Source organism: Periophthalmus magnuspinnatus, chromosome 9, assembly GCF_009829125.3.
Source record: "Periophthalmus magnuspinnatus isolate fPerMag1 chromosome 9, fPerMag1.2.pri, whole genome shotgun sequence".
Taxonomy (NCBI): Eukaryota; Metazoa; Chordata; class Actinopteri; order Gobiiformes; family Gobiidae; genus Periophthalmus; species Periophthalmus magnuspinnatus.
Window position 1 is genome coordinate 20,293,026 of NC_047134.1, and position 19,342 is coordinate 20,312,367.

Below are 19,342 nucleotides of genomic sequence, written 5' to 3' on the forward strand. Positions count from 1 at the left end.
ATAGAGCTCAACAGTGACCAGCCATCTCCTAGTTTCCTAAATTTCCCATAAAAAAACAAAAAACCAAACTTATATTAAAAGCAAGACTTGTATTTAAAGTCTGTGTCTGAAACCTTATAAACCATGAATTTATTAAAGCATTTCACTGAATGTTGCATATTAAACAGTCTTTTGGACTTATAACAAACAGCATGGTAAAACTGAGAGGGATTTTGTTTTATTTTACACTGATGGTTTTACTTCAGAAATGAACAAAATTCACCTGTATATTCTAATTAGATAATTAATTAACTCACAGTTTAGTATTAAAAAAGTGGATTTAGTGTTTAGTTCCACTTTCAAAATCCTGTTCTGATTTGATTCACCAGTTCTCTGTGGACTTAAATCTTTATGATTATACAATGTATATATATATATATATATATATATATATATATATATATATATATATATATATATATATATATATATATATATATATATATATATATATATATATATATATATATATATATATATATATATATATATATATATATATATATAATTTATATATATATATAATTTATATATATTGCGGATAAAGATGTGAAACCATCTTTATCTGCAAGCACATGTGAATGTTGGCAGAGCCCTCCACATCTGTGCCTCTCAGTTACACCCAATTCCAACCTTCGCCTGAGGATACTTAAAACGATATTTTTTATTGCAGTGTTGATCCTATCCCGAAGTACTGTATAATGGCTGAATAAAACAGGGTAAAACGATCATATAATGTTAATATAGGCCAAAAAGGTCGATCGATATCATCTTATTTAAAAAAAAAAATAAAACTATTTGAGTTGAAGTCAAATTGAAAGAATAAAGATAGTTCATTTGTGCTTTGCCCCATTGTCTAAACTTGTCGAAGTAGTCCGATAAATTGTAATCTAATAATTGGTCCAGGAGTGGACCATGTTATGTAAAATACATGTTTGAAGGATTGCGCGTGGATGGTGCGATGTGAAGCACTAAGGCGCCCTCTTGTGTTCAAAACAAGCAAATACAAGTCATTGGTGACGTCATACGTACGCGCTACAAGTCAAAGGTTTAATGTTTTTCTTTTTTTCTTTATGTCCATGATTAACATTGTAGATTCTCATCGCAGACATCAAAACTGTGAATTAATGCATATGGATTGTAGTAAACAAAACAATGTGACATCCCTCCAAACATATATTTTATATATTAGATATCCTGCCTCTAAATCGTAACCATTTGCATTAATTACTGCTTTGCACGCTATTGGTATTTCATTGGTTTAGTCATTTAGCAATTTTGCCTTTGCAACAAAACTCATTACATCTTTACGTCATATATTTGATGTCCTACTACAATCCACAATGAATAGAAAGAAGTAAACCTAAAAAAAACACAAAAAAAAAAACAAAAAAACATTGAATAAGAAATTGTGCCCACACTTTTGACTGGTTGCATATTTCTGTGTTCTTAACTTATTTCTTTTACACCAATGTTGTGCACATTCTCAAATAGCACCTCATTTACACAAAGGCAGGTGAAAGTGAAACTGTCAGATGGCATTATCAAAGAGCTGATAAAATGGGTACTTTTTAGGGGAGGTAAAGTAAACAGAAGCTATGAGCTATTTAAGCCTCAGAAATGTTTGATGCAGAGAAACGACTTCTGCCCAGGACTAAACACCAGCGGTCATGGTAAGATATTTTAAAGACTACTCTAAAAATGTGAAATATGTCTCAAATTCTTTTTGCTTTGAACTACTTTTTAACTACAATGTGTTTCAAACTGTTGGTAGTGCTTTGGTCCTTTTTGGAAACTAGAAACTAGACTGAATTAAGACTAAGGACTAAACTAGATGGAAACAAGGTTTACGTCAGGTGTAACCTGGATCTGAACCAGGTCCAGACAAACACTGGTCTATGGGTATCTATTTTCACAATAGTATGAAAACATAATTGAAGTCCGAAATGATTTCAACTGCTTTAAAGAATAACAATACATATCTTTAGGAAATTAGTCTATTTGGAAAGTGTAGGCATCTAAATTCATGGCTTGTTGCTTTTGTGCTTTTGAAGAGCTCTCTGGAGAAAATTCAACAGGAGGTGGAAGAGGTCACAGCCATCTTGAAGGAAAACGTCAAAAAAATCCAAGAAAGAGCTGGAATAATTGAAATCTTGGACAAAAAAGCAGAGGAACTGAAAGAAAAAGTGAGTTGGGGTAACATTTTTATCAAAAAACAGAAAAAAACATGTTTTAATTCCATTTAGTTTTTTGGGTTTCTTTTGTTTTGTTTAGTTTTTTTCATTTTGATTGTGCTCACTTGCATCTTCACAAATGTGACTCTTATTTGACCTGCTTGTTTCCATGGATGATACCATGTTGATTCTTGGGCTATAATTTCCCACAGTATTGAATTAAAGTTATTTATCTGCATGGAAAATGTTCTGAGGGGTGGTTTTAACTCTCCATTTCCATGGAATTATATTGGTGACATGCCACCTACAGAAAGTTACATTCTGTACCTTTAAGTTAAATCTTAAGGTAATTAAAGATCCTGCTACATGAAGGAATTTGAGTATTTTAATTATCTGACATATTATTTTACTACTTACTTTTTCCCCCTACAGAGTAAAATATTTGAAAAGACAACCAAGAAGCTGAAAGGACAGAAAAAACACACTGCTTTGAAAATAATCCTGGGTGTGATTGGAGCTGCTGCTGTTGCTGTTGCTGTTACTGTTGTTGTATTGTGTGTGTTTGTATAGTAAATATCAGCTTGTGTTTTTTGAATGACATGAATGATGGCAAAATTTGAAACGCAACATAACCTGGAGCTCAACACCCAGAAGGAGGGGAGTTATATGGAATAAAGGAATGTGCAGTTATTGCTAGACAATAAGAGACATTATTATCATTAAAAATTATTACTGCAATAAGAATAATGTAAGAATGTTCGTTTCTATTGTAAGCGTCAAAGACCAAGAGAAACATAAAGTCAGAAGGTTTAATGATCCACACAGGTAATGTGAACAATGAAGCAACGGACTCTCAGGAAAGGACAGAAGAGAGTCCTGAGACGGGCACAAAATCTTCATGAGTTCCGGTACATTCCATTGGTCTGCGCCCCCTGGTGGGCACGTGTCATTTACCTTCGTGTTAGTAAATCAAGATATTAGTTTGATGTAGCGCTGCACTGCTAGAAAATCCCTCACAATAATAATATGGAAAGAACTGGCCCGGCATAGAAGGGAAACAGCGCCCTCTACTGTTATTAAAGTGGTGTAGCCACTGGCCAAAATACCGAATTGTTAAACTGCAATATCCCACTTTATGTGCAACTAATCAGTGTTCTCTGGTTTATAGACTATGAATGTAAAAATTATATTTTTTCCTCTGTCTCTGTTATTACGTTTTCACAAGGTATATTTTGTTAACCCTTTAAAGTTATGAAGTAGCTACAAATGAGAAAAAAAATCACCTTGAACGTTATAATTGCCTATTGATATTCAATCTAAAAAAAAGAAACGGCTGTGACGATGACATCTTGACTTTTCTTCTATTAAATAATACGTCATTAAAAAATAACGTACGTAATGTACGTATCGTACGTTCAAAGACAGCGGTGGAAGTGTGGTCCGTGGTGTAGACCTGTCCCACTTCAGCAAGATTGAGGCTACACTGAGGAGGGCAGATTCTCGACCGGAACCTTCAAATTACACTTTGAAGAGTACTTCGAAGGGACCCTTCAAAAGGTGCATTTGGCGAATTGGGACACGGCCTGAGACACGGCCCAAGTCTCCTCTGTGGCCGGGACTTCCTCATCCATTTCCTGCAGAATCGAGGAGAGGAATCAAGGAGAAGGAGGCGAGGAAGGAGAAATGAAACGCCGCTAGAGACTGCAGAGAACTGTGGACTTGGTGGGGAGCAGGTTGGGCACAGACTATTTGAGCTACTCCCCTCAGGTAGAAGGTTATACGTTACATTCGGACCAGAACCTCTCTCCACAAGAACAGTTTCCTCTCCTCTCTCTCTGGACTCATGAACACTCTATAACATCTGTCACTATATAATAACTGTCACTTTGAACAACTGACTGAACCACAAATAATCTACTTGCATTTCATTAATTTAGATATTTAATAATTTTGTATTTGTAACAGAATTCCTTACATGTTTACTTCATATATATATCTACAATCTACAATGAATAAAGTAGTAAACATAAAGAAAAAAGCACTGAATGAGAAGTTGTGTCCACACTTTTGACTGGTTGCATATTTCTGTGTTTTTAACTTCTTTCTTTTACACCAATGTTGGAGACATTCTCAAATAGCACCTTATTTACACAAAGGAAGGTGAAAGTAAAACCAAAGTTGTGGTGATGTAAAATCTCCACAGTCAGTCAAATAGGATTCTCAAAGAGCTGATAAAATGGGTGCTTTTTAGGCCAAGGTAAAACAAGAAGAAAAAGTCATGAACTATTTAAGCCTCAGAAATGTTTGATGCAGAGAAATGATGATCCAGGACTAAACACCAGCGGTCATAGTAATATATTTTTAAAACTCTAAAAATGTGAAATATGTCATAAATCTTTTTTGCGTTGACCCTTTCACTACAATGTGTTTCAAACAGTTGGTAGCGCTTTGGTCCTTTTTGGAAACTAAAAACTAGACTAAATTATGACTAAAGACTAAACTAGACTGATTGGCAATTGGTTTGTTTGGAAATGTGGATGCGTCTATGACTTGTTGCTTCTGTCCTTTTGAAATCTCCTCTGCAGAAAACTTGACTGGAGGTGAAGGAGGTCACAGCCATTATGGAAGAAAATTTCAAAAAGAAGGAATGAATGAATTAACCATTGAATTTATATATTGCCTTTCAAGATACCCAAAGAGCTTTACAGTGCATTATTCATTCACTCCACACTTGGTGGTGGTAAACTAGTATTGTAGTCACAGCTGACCTGGGGCAGACACCTGTTATTCCCAGCAGTCTCCCATCCAAATACTAACCAGATCTGGTCTAGCATCTGAGATCTGATGAGATCAGGCTCTGACAAATCAGTATGGTCACTCTAAAATTTTGATTTATAAATGTCAAAAAATAAAGACACAATTTTATATATCTTATATCATGGCTGATCTCTGTGGTTGTTGCTTTCACAACAAAAGTTCAGTGAGGCTTGTCTTGTCTTGCTCAATAGTCTGGTGTTTTGTGAATTTGGTTCTAACTCTGAAGATGTTGTGTTTATCTTGTGTTTTAGAGCAGCCTATGTTGTAAGCAGCAATGAAGGCAAGGCATATGAATAAAAATCATCAGTGAATTAGCTTTGAAAGAGCTATTTTATTGCTTTGTTCAATCTGTTATACAACCCAAAAATATCTTTATAACTATCACTGTATATATAAACACTGTTTTAAACTTATGAAAAAAAAAAGTTCAAAATGAATGTACTGAATAAGAGTAATGCAAATTGGCCCTTGAATTTACATTTTAGATATTACTATTACTGATTTCACATTCCATTGTCGCACTTTTTCTATAAAGATTTTTATTTATTTATTTATTTGTGTTTTCACTTTAGTGTTAAAGGAAGTCCAAACCATTGTTCAAATCTTGATGAATGATTTTACTTTCGAAACCAGACGAGGGCGGTTCATGTTAAGTTCAGCTAATTGTAGGTGCATTTGTAAATTGGAGAGGCTATCAGTGGAATTCCCCAGAGCATCTAAATGCTTTATAACTAAACGCACTTGAACAGAAATGAAAGTAAAATGCACAGTATTTTCTGTTAACTTGCACACTGATGACACAGTGAAAAAAATAAAAAAAATAAATAGAATTAATTTTACTTTTTTGAAACTTTGAAACTCGAGAGTGCATCGCATTTTGGGACAGTCAAAGCTACAGCTATGGTAAGTCAGGACAACTCCGAGAATACTAATAGGAGAACAGCTTCATCAGGTTGTAATTATTCTTTTTTTTTTTTTTTTTACTTTTGAACAATATAAATATCAAAAGGCTACTGTATTCTAAAACACCCTTCTTTCGCAATTCTTTGAACTTATGTACATGTAAGGACTACATATCTTTTATATGGATGCTAAAATGCAAGTTTGCTTTGCTATTGCATTTATTTGTCATTGTGTACCTGAAATTACTGTTAATTAATACTTTATGTATGTAAACGTTTGAGGAAAATGCTAACCTAAATATGTTTATTTTTAAACATATTTAAGGCTCAAATCTGATTGAAAGTTGTATTTATTTGTTTTTTATTCAGGGAGAAAAGAATGGTCTACAGAAAAGACAGGAGGAGGTGGAGGAGGTCGCAGAAATCATGTTAAATAATTTAAACAAGGCAAACGAGAGAGGAGAGAATCTGTATGATGTGGAGGAGAAGGCACAGAACCTAAAACAGAGCGTAAGATGCACTACTACTGCTACTACAACTATAACTACTACTACTGCTGCTACTACTGCTACTGTTACTACTACTATTAATACTAAAGCCATTACTACTGCTAAACTACTACTATACAACAAGCTAGTACTACTAGTACTTTTACTGCTCTACTTCCATAGTAAAAAAAAATTTCAATTCTGTCAACTAAACATAACATTTTAGAGTGAACACATTTCGCTGCTTCTTCAGTTCAGGTCAAATTGCTGGTGGACAGTGCCTTAAATTTATCTGAAAGGAGGAGCTACCTGACATTAGTAAATAATTTGTTTGTTAGCTAAGTCTATTGAACTACTGTAAATGTGACTGTGCCTGAGTCACATTTTGCATAATGGTTCAAGCCCCTAATAGGAGCGCTCACATCTGTGGCATCCCGGATATCACTAATGCTCCTCTACCACCAACACTTTTGAGTCAAGTAAATCAAATGCTTTCACTTCTTAGTTTCATCCTCCATGCTTTATTGTAAGAAGGTTATACTCACAGCAGCACTAGGGAAAAATCAAATAATAATTAATGTTTGTTTATTTATTTTTTTGGCAGGGAAAAGTTTTCAAAAAAACAACAAAAATCCTGATGGAGCAGAAGAAGAGGGAAGCAGAAAATGACAGTCCATGCATAAGCAAACACAAATGTGTACTTGTTGTCATTGCAGTCATAGTCCTAATAATGCTAGGACTCTGTATTGGTCTTGCTATTGGCAGACCATGGCACAGGGCTTAAAGGGTTCACCCATCTACCCAAATGTCGACGGTTTGATCCCCGTTTGAATGTGGTTTGTTGTGGCAGCCTCATTTCGGTCAGTGTGTAGCACAGGGCAGCTGTGGCTATCTTTTTATTTTATGTTCATTGGGAATGATGTACACATGTGTGTTTTAAATATATTCAGAGATAATATTTCTCAGTTACTTGGAAGAAAAACGTTTTTGAAAATGTAAAACCCATTAATCAATAAAAAAAAAAATCTTGAATTTTTCTGTGTATTCATGACCTGTAGTGGCTGCGATACATTTATCTGAAGCATACTCTACACACAATATCACAATATCTCACACAACTAACATTTGATTGGCAAGTTAATCCCAGCTCCAAACAGTGTTTTTGTGTCTATGAGCAAGTACATTTCCATCTTTGTCCATAAATGTGAAATGATTGAAATTGGAATTTAAAGTTTGGAATATTATTTGTGAAAGCCTTTATCTCACAGTAAAAATGATTCTGGATTTCCTGTAAAGAGCAAACATTCATAAATATGAACAAAGTGAAAGTAAAACAAATATCGAGAAAAAGAGATAAAAGGGAAGCAGTTGCTTTTTCATAAAAGTCCTATATTACACAAATTTGACTCTTGTGAGATTTTAGCCACATTAGAATGTTGTTGCTTCATCAAAACATAGCCAAAGTTGAGTTTGAATAACCCTTTATTCTTACTCTATCTACATTTCCAAAGCTCAAAATGCTCTGTTCCACCTTGTGATGTCATGAAGTGTTTGTTTTCAAAATAACAGCTACCTTTTACCTTTAGTTCAGTAGACTGGCAATTCCTGGGCTGAAATTATCCAAATGATTCTAATAAAGGTGTATAGAGTTTATAAACACAGTGTAGCACTTCCCGTATTACCACATGACATGGTCGAAGAGAGTATTTTCCATATGACAGAAGTACTCAGCCTAAATATGCAAGATTTGTGTGTCATGAGGAAATAATATTATAACATACTTGAGAAAATAGCATAATATGGGCCTATTAAGGACTAAACAACATAGCAGCAGCTGTGATCAATCAAATGATGTGCAAAGCAAATCAACAAGGCTAATGGAAAAATGGAACATTTGTAAAGGCACAAGCAAAATCAATTTGAACTATGTTGTTTTAATTAGCTATATTTATTAAATGATCTCAGCCAGACCAATAGCTAACACAATTGTCAAAGTAAAAGTATAAAAAGCTCCATTCACTTTTGCGGGACTGAATCAATACATCAATACACTCCACAATGCTTTTTATTTTGCCATCAGAAAATAATGCAGATTATAGCAATGCTGTTTTAACTAAAAAAAGCAAAGAAATAGGCAAACACACACGGTCAATTCATTGTGGCTTAATACATTTAGAAGACCGTTGTTATTGATAAAAAAAAAAAAAAAAAAAAAAAAAAAAGATTTAATTTGCTTTTTTCCTACCATGTTATTGCATATTACCATAAAAAAACTGGCAGTGCTATATGAATGTCTTATAAGTGCATTACGCCATCTAGCGGATAATTATAAAACAACAACGCCACGCCTTTTATTCAATATTTACCTTTATTACAATCAGTTATGCAATTTAACTTCACTAAATATTTAGCTTTCAACCCAGAAATAAAATAGATGATGTAAAAGACAAAGAGTATAAAATTACAAGCCTGCAGGAATCTAGGAAGTATTTGTTCTTTCGTATTTATAACAAGAAATAAAAGAAAGTTTAACATAACTATCCACAAATGAGCCGTTATAACTTATATTCGTTTTGATTAGAAAAAAAACAAACATGAAATCATTAAATAAATATTCATGAACTTGACTGACATTCACCCGGGTCTAGATAAAATGTGCACTGGTCTAAAATTGTGCCTGGGAGAGAGGGTGGATGGCAGTAACAATGTATTTTCAAAATCGTAGGAAAAAAGGTATTAAGATAAATTAGAGGATTTATTTAAAAATAATCTTAATCTTAGTCTTAATAATTAATACAATATCTTAGATCAAAACAAATAAGAATGAGACAGTGAGGCAAATTACAGTTTACTTTCACTATTGCAGTTCTTCCATCAGGGGTACAGGACCAAGTCACTACCACAGACAAACAATCTTTTTTAAAGATATTCTGATTGTATTACTGCACAACCACGTTTACTTAAGTTAAATGGAACCATTACCACCATATAAACTGTACTTTATCTTAAGGCTGTTGGGAGTCCATTACAAAAGCAACAATGTTACATTTCAGTTTAGTTGTACCTGACTTTTTCCATGTATTTGAGCAAAATTTGTCTTGCCCCAGGTACAGATATATTGTATAAGCAGCTCTTGAGGTCAAAATAGGTCTGCCTGCATCTAAAATGAAAGGCTTTTATTGTCCAATATTTAGGGATGTGTACTTTAGCATACTTTAGCAGAGTGAGGAAAAGCACTTATAAATTAATTTTGGTGAATAATTAGGATGCTCGGAATGAATAAGGTAAGTGAGGAATAACTCTGGGCCACTGCAAACTGTTTAAAATGAACTGGTTCTGTTTTTCATGTTTTTAAGAAAGTAAAAATCAGGTACAGCACCTTTAAGTTAAATGAAACTATTACCATCATATAAACTGCACTTTACTTTAAGGATGTTGGGTGTTACAAAAGCATCAATGTTGCACTTGAATTTAATTTAATAAAAACATTACAGACAAAATGGAAGCCCACTAGATTTGCTCCATTTTGTGGTAACAGGCTAAAAGACATCCCTGGCTAAGTCCAATGCTACGGTTTGTTTTAGACACTGCATTTCTCAAAATATAAAAAGGTGCATTTCAAGGCGAACGCATTCGAAAAGACAACCAAATGTCCAATATAGGCCACTGTACTCAAAGGTGGGACCTAGCAACTTCCTCTTTTGTTAACAGTTTACAAGCAAAATAGTGTTGACAGTTTTATTTTGCTGCCAGGCAAAGAAAACCTACAACTGTTGAGGAAAAAAAGACTACAACATTTTTAACATTAACATGCTCTAAATTGACAGCAGCTGTTGTCACTTTCAAATGACCATAGCTGAACAACTGTTATCCATACTATAGGTTAGCATAGCTTAAAGAAATTAGGTTTGGTATCATTAAGTATATACCATAATAACAGCAATAAAATTAATGTTTAAAATTATCTTATTTTATCTACTTATTATCTAATCTGAATACAACTATTCACCACCTTTTTACAACCATTTTCAAATGTGCAAAACTAGACTGAAACCCTTCATAAATTGACTCTGGATGCATTTCCAAGGCCAATGTAACTGCATAAAGAGGCAAAAATGTCAGCAACACCCACACCATTGATTTAGGTCGGTTCTGACCAAAGCACTGCAGTACGAATCCAGTGAAGCCCAAATTTACTCATATGGCTTTAAACTACAACCAAGAGTCATGGTGTCTGGGAAAAGGGATTGGTGTCTTTGAAAGATAAATATAAGGTCTACCACTGCTTTCTATGTGACTGTTACATTTATTTAGTTCTTGCGGAGTGGCAGGATGTCATACAATAAGCTAAATGTTGGACTTATGGCAATGTTTTACTAATAAACAAGTTAGTGTGGTGGTTATCAAACTGAACTGCAGAGGAATCTGCATCCATGTTTCAAATACCTGCTTGATTTAGAGTTTATTTAATCCACATTTTGTCCTCCTTTAGATGTAGATATATAGACATATGGAGATGTTCAGATTCTAAATGTAAGAATCACACTCCTGGAGGAAGAACTTTTTGGGAAACACATTCAAAACATCATCTTTTGATTTGAATTGCCGTAACACCGGAGGTTCATTGCCATGCCAAATCTTTCAAATCAGGAAGTAATGCCTGAAACACATGAATTGATAACATTGTGTTTTATTTGAAATGATCAGGTTTATTTGAGAATTTTGCTTTTGGATATTTCTATCATTAACCAGACCCTAGAACTCATTACCCCAATGATGCATTTTAACAATATACTTGGTGTGAGAAGTTTGAGAACCACTGAGTTTAGAAAGTGTGACTTGTAGAATTGCATCCCTTCCTATTACACCATTTTATGTTGGGCTTAACTGTATACGTAACGGTAACAGTGAAGGCTTCAGAAGGCAAGAGTGATAAAATTACTTTGTGTACGAATTGTGCTATACAAATAAACTTGCCTTAAAGTCTATGCATTTGTATTGATACTGCAACGTTTATGGCTTCTTGGTAGGGGCTATGGGCGGGATAGGGGCACTTGTGGGGATGACTCCAGTGGCCAGAAGAATGATGATCAGGATGATTATGAGGACCACCACGATGATGACCACCACTAGCTTCACATTCTTCCACCAGTATGAGCGGGCTACTTTGGTGGATGTCTGCTTGAAGGTCTGTGCCTGAAAAGAGACAAATCAAGGGTTAGACAAAGCAAAACCAAATAGCAAATAGTGCTGTCAAGATACCAAATTTTCAAACTATATTTTGACACTAAGGAATTCACTCAATGCTCATACCAATTATGATACTACAATGCAGATCTTTTTTTTTCTTCATATTTCATATATAAAATAATAGTGCTTTCTTTATCTCAGCATGAGGTTTTTGTATTTGTTCTGATAAAATGTCAAAATCATACTAAAACTGTTCAGAAAAGCTCAAATTTTGTCTGGTAAATGTGATGTTTTTTTTGCTTTATCAATACTTGCACAAAAGAGTATCTAATCAATACTAAAACTAATATCAAAAATTAGACTTGTTGAATGTATCAAATCAGACACTAACACCAAATAAAGGTGGCAATATGGCAACTGCAGGCTATAGCCACAATTATAAATTGCTGGAGCCATATCTTGGATCGTTCTTAAAAGAGTCTGTATTATATGTTTTTTCTTGTGGCTACATTTGTATATTGTTTATGTTATGAATGTTTATGTAAAAAATGCACGCAAGTTTTAATGCCAAACAGTATGCTCAAATCAAATGAGAACATCTTTTCTTTGACCCATTTTGGAGGTAAAGACAGTTCCAGTAAAGTGGAACAGGAGGCACCACAGACTGCAGTAATTTACTTTAATAAATGTCCGCTTTATTCACTGCGAGTTCATGAGTGAAATTAGTCTAATAGCTCTGATTCACATTGTATTTTTAGGCCACACTGTCATATTTGGCCATAGAACGAGGCTTGAAGTCTGTCCACCAAAAGCCTGACCATTCTGATGAGAACTGTGTGTTCTGAGCCTGGGCACACGAGCGGAGATGACTCGTCTGACCGGTTTATCGGATCGCAGCTGACGTGGGAAGTATCAACACTGCTGTTGTGTATAGTGGCGGAAAAAAATAAATTTAGGCTAAAATATGGTACAAATAAATGTTTGCTCGCATCTTGATAAACATCAGATTCAGATTTCAGAATTTGGGGATACAATGTATATTTAAATATTTACAACTACACAAAACCTGGGTGTTTCTTTCTTCACTTGTATTCTTCACATTGATTGATACACACATACACATATATACGCATATATATACGTACATACCAGTTACACACAGGGAATAAGTGATTCAATCGCACAAAGGCTTGGGACAAAAGGACTGTGAATGTTACTGACCCCGGCCTGCAGGTCCTCGGACTTGCCCATGAGGTCATCGAGCCGCTCTCCTCGGGCCAGGATACGATCCACATTCTGGGTCATAATGTTCTTGACCCCATCCACTTGCTCCTTCAGGGCAGACACCTTGTCCTGGGGCTCCGTGGATACTCCTACCTCCTGAAAAATATGTCTTCAATTAGAACACATTCTGGGAACCTTTATTAGCAATTATAAACTATGTGAATTCATGTTTACACTTATGTATAGAGTTGTGGTGGTGGGGTGACTGGAGTGGTTAAAAATTACTGTTTCCATATAACATGACTCATATCGTCTGGGGAATACCGTTACGGTTAGACGTCCCATGTGTTTGGACATTACAGCAGGCTCCATCTGTGCCCCTGTCCAAATCAACAGACCTCCTCACTGTGGCCATGGTTGTACACACTCTTTAACCCTTTGCAATCAACTTTTTCTGAAATGATTTTTGTTTTGTTAACTAAAACCAATATGATATGGTCTGTAAACTACGTATATTAGTGGCCCAGATGCAGAAAACCATAGCCACCTCTTTAGCTGACGCAAACAGTGCAAACAGTGACCCTGTTTCACAAAGGAAGTTCAATAAACTCTGGGTTTAACACTTAACTCAGGGTTAATCTCCCCTGAGACAGACAACTTAGAGTTTTTTGTTTGACTAAGGTCAGTCAGGTGAAAAAAAAATTTGTGGAGAAGCAAATTGTTTGATCAATGTATCCTATTTTAGTATGACGATTCAAATAATATTACTCAAAAGGCTTATATAATTGTACTGCAGCCTACTTCAATTTTTTAAAAAAAACAACAAAAAAACAAAAGCAAAAACTGTTATTAAAAAGTTGGTTAAAAATTAAAATTTTGATATTTTATTTCAGATTTTAAATTAAATTAGCCAATTACATTTTTTTTTGCTAATCTAAGATGTTGAGAGCTGTGTAGCTCAATGAGTTTTTAAATGGATCCTACATAAATCTAAACTTAAAAGTGTACATGACTTAAATTGAATAAAGTATGATCCATGAATCTAATGATTTGCACTTCCCATCACACTTTAGGGCAGAAGGCGATGAAAGATCAGGCTTATAAGTCATTCGAGTAAAATAAGTGTAACGTATAAATGAATACAAGTCAAATCATTAAACTCTTGTTAAGCCTTAAATTCATCTGGTACATCTGACTGACCAATCAGAGCTCTCCTTCAGGAGAAGACTCTGGTTAAACTCAGGGTTAGAGGAATAAATATAGAATAAAATGTCTTTTAATCTATATTTGTTTTTAAATGTATTTTTAATCATTTTACATTGTTCAATTTGTATTGTGTATGTATGTATGTACGGCGACCTTGAGAGCCTTGAAAGGCGCCTAACAAATAAAATGTATTATTATTACTATTAAAATCTGCTCTGGACCAGATTAGGTTCACAGAGCGAGTTACCATGGTGACTGACTCAGGTTTTAGGTTAACTCTCTCCGTGAAACAGAAAACTCTGAGTTGACCTCTTTAAGGGTTAACAAAGTCATTTTTTTTCACTATTCACCTGGAAATTTATACATTGACTAAGTACCAATTCTTATACTAGTACTTTCTCACATATTTACAATGTCAAACTGTATTTCTTTTGCTGAAAAAAGAAGAATAATCTTTTATTACAGTCTGTCATCATCATGTCAAAGTAGACACCTGCTGGTGCCCAGAGTCAGGACTAAACATGGGGAATCAGCGTTTCAGTTTTATCTTCCTGAAGATGTGAGACAGGCCTCTACTTTGACAATGTTTAAATCCAGGCTCAAAACGGTTCTGTTTAGATGTGCATATGACTGAAAGGTTTTTATTCTCCTTTGATGGTAATTTTATGATGACAAAAGAAACATGGACTGATGGACTTTTATTAGACATAGTAAAGTGACAGGAAAGTATTTGAGAAGTGACAGGAAAGTTTTTTGTAAAGTAATGGGAAAGTCCTTAAACTGAGCAAGACAGTGTTTAAAGAGTGTGAGAGAGAGTTTTTAAAGGGTGCAAACGAGTGGGTGAGAGAGTTGCAGATTGGGTGATTATTTATGTTTGATTTGTGTGATTTTAATGTCTTTCTTATTCTGTAAAGCACTTTGAATTACCTTGTGTACGAATTGTGCAATACAAATAAACTTGCCTTGCCTTGACTTGCCTAGATGTTCAATACGACAGTAGTAAAAAACATATACTATTACATTCCCAACAATTATATCAAATCATGCAACAGCCGTGTGGGGTAAATGCTCACAGTCCCTGAAAACCATCTTGCAATTTGCTATCTTGAGAAAGTATTTAGGAATAATAATGATGAGAAATGTTATTATACAAACACAGCCTTACACAACAGACTGTCCCAAATGGCAAAGTAGTGAAGAATGGAAATCCTTGATTACATTAAATTCCCAAGGTTAAACCACCTTCCTTGGACCAATTCCCAGTCTGATGCATAGACTATGCAAATGTAATTAAAGTATTGTATTTCAGGACAATATAATATTCAACAGGAGCACAAAAAAGGAGAAATGTAATCATATTAGCCACGCTGCTGTTTTAGCCAACATGTGGGACAGCTGCTTGGTCACAGGGGGCCTTTAGCTGTGAACGCAAATTACATTGAGGTTAAACTAAGGCACAGCGGAGCGGTCTAAAATTGAAAATAGTTGAAACTCTGAAAAGGCACAAGAAAATATTTTGTGAAATGTACCAAATTTTATATTTTTACTACCACTAAATAAGAAATGAGAATTAGGAAAATGTACTGGTCAGTATAGAGCCCTTTATTCTGGAAGCCTGTAGGTTTGGAATAAATAAAATAAGCAATTTTCTTTTTATTAGGGCTTTCTGATAGATTTCTTCAATGTTATTCAGCCTGCAATTCCTGTATACGTATTCCAAACTAAACGAGTGAATAGTTTTAAATGAAATTAAATATAAGCCTATAAATCAATTTTCTAACTTTCAGTAAACAGAACTTTGGAAAACTTGAGTAGTTTTGAGACCCACAGAATTCAGTTTGAAAACACCATAACCCATGTGCTTCAGAAATTGCTTTTATTATTTTTGCATGGTAAGTAAATTGCAATAGTTGAAATGCTAAGTTACGTGATCTGATGCAGTGACTCCAGTCCGTGCCCATGGAGAGTGAGTCGTCCTGTAAACAAAGTGTCTCCATAGAAACAGGCTGAGCTGAGTCACTGTGGTCCTCCCTGATCCAGTCCTGTATTCTAACTTGACGCTCTGAATGGCTGCTCGTGATCAGGTCACACTTTCACACAACACAAGAAAAAGAAACAGAAGCTACCAGCAGCTACTTCTAGGATCAGTTACAGACAGGAAAAGACATTATCCAGACAGTAGGGCAGAAGAGCATTCTTGTTACAGCAGATTCACACTGAGCTGAAGCACATGAAGAAGGACAAGACCAGGGTTGAATGAAAAACAACAAAAACTACAAAAACAAGCTCAAGAAGAAGTAGATCCTCTTCAGCTCATCCTTCTCCCCACAAGCTTCAGGAGTGAACTTTCAATAAACAAAGTACTGCACTCTTGTCTCTGTGTGGTCCTAGAACAAGTTAAAATCTGACAAAACATTATTTTAGTGAACTAAGCTGGAATTCCATTGTACCTCATGAACGAATAGTGAGGCATTTCAGATTGTGCAGCAATTACAGTATTGTCTAACTTTTACTTTTGTCCCAGGACAAAATTATATTTTTTTTATGTCTCCCACCCCTATGAATTACTGTATTTAATTATAGTGTTGTGTTCAAGATTGTATAAAAAATAATCAGAATACATTTACAATTAGGTTGAATTAGGTTGAAGTAAGATTTGTGGGTAATGTGTTAGTAAGGTTTGTGGGTAATGTATTTTAGTTTGTTTTTTTTACATTAAACATTTTACAGGAACAGTCACATAAGAAGTAAATGCAAATATTATTGCCTACTTTTGTCCTGATCTAGTAAAATTGGAAATACACAAATCGGAGTAAGGACTCTGCATCATGTTTACAGTTCATAGCCTCATATGTTGATTAGGAATTTCAGTGCAAAATCCAAAACACATAAAATTAGGCAGATTATTGCAAATATTTTACAAACACATCTGGCAAGTGGAAAGATGCAAAAAAACAAACAAACAGACCCCAGTGAAGGGCTGGAGATATAGATCAAGATCTGGGAGTGACTGGGTGAAAATAATTGAACCAAAACATAATAAGCATATCACATGGCAGTTCACTAATAGTGAGCAGTTTTTGCCCCAATTCAACAGCTGCAACCTTCTTCAGCTACATTTGAAGGCCAGTAATGTACTACAAGTATTCATATAACTTAACAAATAAAGGAAACAATTTAGATTTAAACATTCACTATGTAACTAGCTGGTGAAGGGTCAGTCACCTACTTGCCGCTTGTTCTGCAAGATGTTACAGGTCAGATCTGTAAAAAAGGTGTAAAAACCCAGCTCACAATAAAAATGCAAGAATGTTTTTAAAGGCATTATTCATTTAGCAATGACAAACCTGGAATTTGATAGACTGATAAGAGATTTATAAGCATGTGTCAACAGAAGAGTTACAAATGATACATAGATCACTTTTACCACATATAATTCAGTGCTTGTGTTTTTCCATAGATACATGAAAGTCATCGGCCTCCTCCTGTGCAATGTTTTGATGGCATGACAAAATGACCTATGTGGTTTAACACAGCATCGAGATCTCAGTGTTCCCATGATCTGAGCAAGTCTACACCAGGTCATATTCCAAGCAAAGATGGCTAGAGAAAAAGGACCAAAGCAGAACTAAACCAGCACTAAAATAGCTTTACAAGTCTCTCAATGGCCTGGCACCAAAGTATATCTCCGACATGTTAGTGCCATATGAACCATCTCACACTCTGAGGACATCAGGGACTGGCCTCCTGCTGGTGCCCAGAGTCTGGACTAAACATTGCAAATCAGCATTTCAGTTTTATGCAGCTAAAACCTGGAACAATCTTCCTGAAGATGTGAGACAGGCCTCTACTTTGACAATGTTGAAATCCAGACTGAAAAATAGTTCTGTTCAGCTGTGCATATCACTGATGCACTTTTCTCCTTTAATGCTAATTTTATCATGATTATTTATGTTTTGATTTGTTGTATTGTGAATGTATTTTTTATTCTGTAAAGCACTTTGAATTACTTTGTGTACAAATTGTGCTATACAAATAAACGTGCCTTTTCTTTAAATTATGGGCCTAAATAACCATTATAAAATCTCATAAGAACGTATCTGTCTTATCTGGGCTGAGAGACAAAGATTAGTCTAGATTTGTGTAAAGAAAAAAAAAAGTCTAAGAATGAAGCTTATAAGCCTTTTTCTAAACTCTTTGATTTATCCAATTTATGCAACACAAGTGGAGATCATTTTAATTATTATAACATGCTAAGGGTAAGACACAAACCATCATCTCATAATAGTGGTTTGCCAGTAACATTAACGTTAGTGTTTACCTACCAAATGTGTTTTTTAATGTCTAAACTTGAATAAAATAAAGTTAACCCAGATGACAGCTAGCCTCTTGGTAAATATGCGGAAAACACCTGTTGATGACAAACATGGCGACGGTGGAGTTTCTTGACAAAAAAACAAAACGGTGTAAAACTCACCGGATCAAAGTCCATCTTGACGGATCCGATATCCTCTGACCGAAACCGTCTGGATCAGATTTATCCAACAAATAATCCAAACTTTACCGCCTGTTAAAGTAGTTTTTAAACAGCCTCGTAACTTCTTGGGCGCTCCGCAGAAATGAAAACGTTTCCTACTTTGTTTAACTTCCTGGTTGGTTTTTCTTTCCTTCAAACTAAATTCTTGAGCTGGTGTCAAGCTGTCGCAACAAACCACGGTCTGTTGGTAAATGACACAGATAAAATGGCATTTGTCACTGGCTCTTTCAATAAATAACATAAATAACATAAATAACATAAATTATATATATATATCATAAATTATATATATATATATATATATATATATATATATATATATATATATATATATATATATATATATATATATATATATATATATATATATATATATATATATATATATATGGGTAGAATCGTACAAATATCTTGGTGTTATGATTGATGCCACCCTATCATGGAAACATCATATAGACTACATCTGTAAAAAAACTAAACAAAGACTGTACTTTCTCCGTCGCCTACGATCTTTTGGAGCCACTCGTCAGATCCTCCTACTGTTCTATACGGCTGTTATCCTCAGTGTGCTGCAGTACTGTAATGCTGTGTGGTACAGCTGCTTGTCCACATCAGTAAAGTCTGGACTTAAACACCTGATCAAGATCTGTTCCAAGACTGTGGGTCAGCCATTAGAAGGTCAGTATGAGGCTGCCTATCATAATAACACAATACGACTGGCAAGAAACATCATTTCTGACTCTAACCATGTTTTGAACTGTGAAT

At 34.8% G+C, this 19,342-nt stretch overlaps 1 protein-coding gene and 2 long non-coding RNA genes across 3 annotated transcripts; 2 read left to right on the top strand and 1 right to left on the bottom strand.

Annotated features, from left to right (window-relative positions):
* Positions 1-1,662: 1,662 nt before the first annotated feature.
* Positions 1,663-3,339, top strand: LOC117376784 (uncharacterized). Its single transcript, XR_004541792.2, has 3 exons — positions 1,663-1,712; positions 2,094-2,225; positions 2,646-3,339. It is a non-coding gene; the product is annotated as an uncharacterized LOC117376784 (long non-coding RNA).
* Positions 3,340-5,788: 2,449 nt separating this feature from the next.
* Positions 5,789-7,418, top strand: LOC117376786 (uncharacterized). The gene is made up of 3 exons (XR_004541793.1): positions 5,789-5,933; positions 6,302-6,442; positions 7,025-7,418. It is a non-coding gene; the product is annotated as an uncharacterized LOC117376786 (long non-coding RNA).
* A 2,350-nt stretch (positions 7,419-9,768) lies between these two features.
* On the bottom strand, positions 9,769-18,700 carry vamp8 (vesicle-associated membrane protein 8 (endobrevin)). The gene is made up of 3 exons (XM_033973349.2): positions 18,518-18,700; positions 12,832-12,990; positions 9,769-11,616 (listed from the first exon to the last, which is right to left on the bottom strand). Exons 1-3 carry the CDS (start codon positions 18,530-18,532, stop codon positions 11,434-11,436), a joined length of 357 nt encoding a protein of 118 aa, XP_033829240.1. The 5' UTR covers positions 18,533-18,700; the 3' UTR covers positions 9,769-11,433.
* Between the last annotated feature and the right edge of the window lie 642 nt (positions 18,701-19,342).

Excerpts from the sequence above, each read along its gene's own strand:
- vamp8 (XM_033973349.2), bottom strand. Across the intron at positions 11,617-12,831 it reads CCGAGGACCTGCAGGCCGGG|GCACAGACCTTCAAGCAGAC; the intron begins GTCAGTAACATT and ends GTCTCTTTTCAG.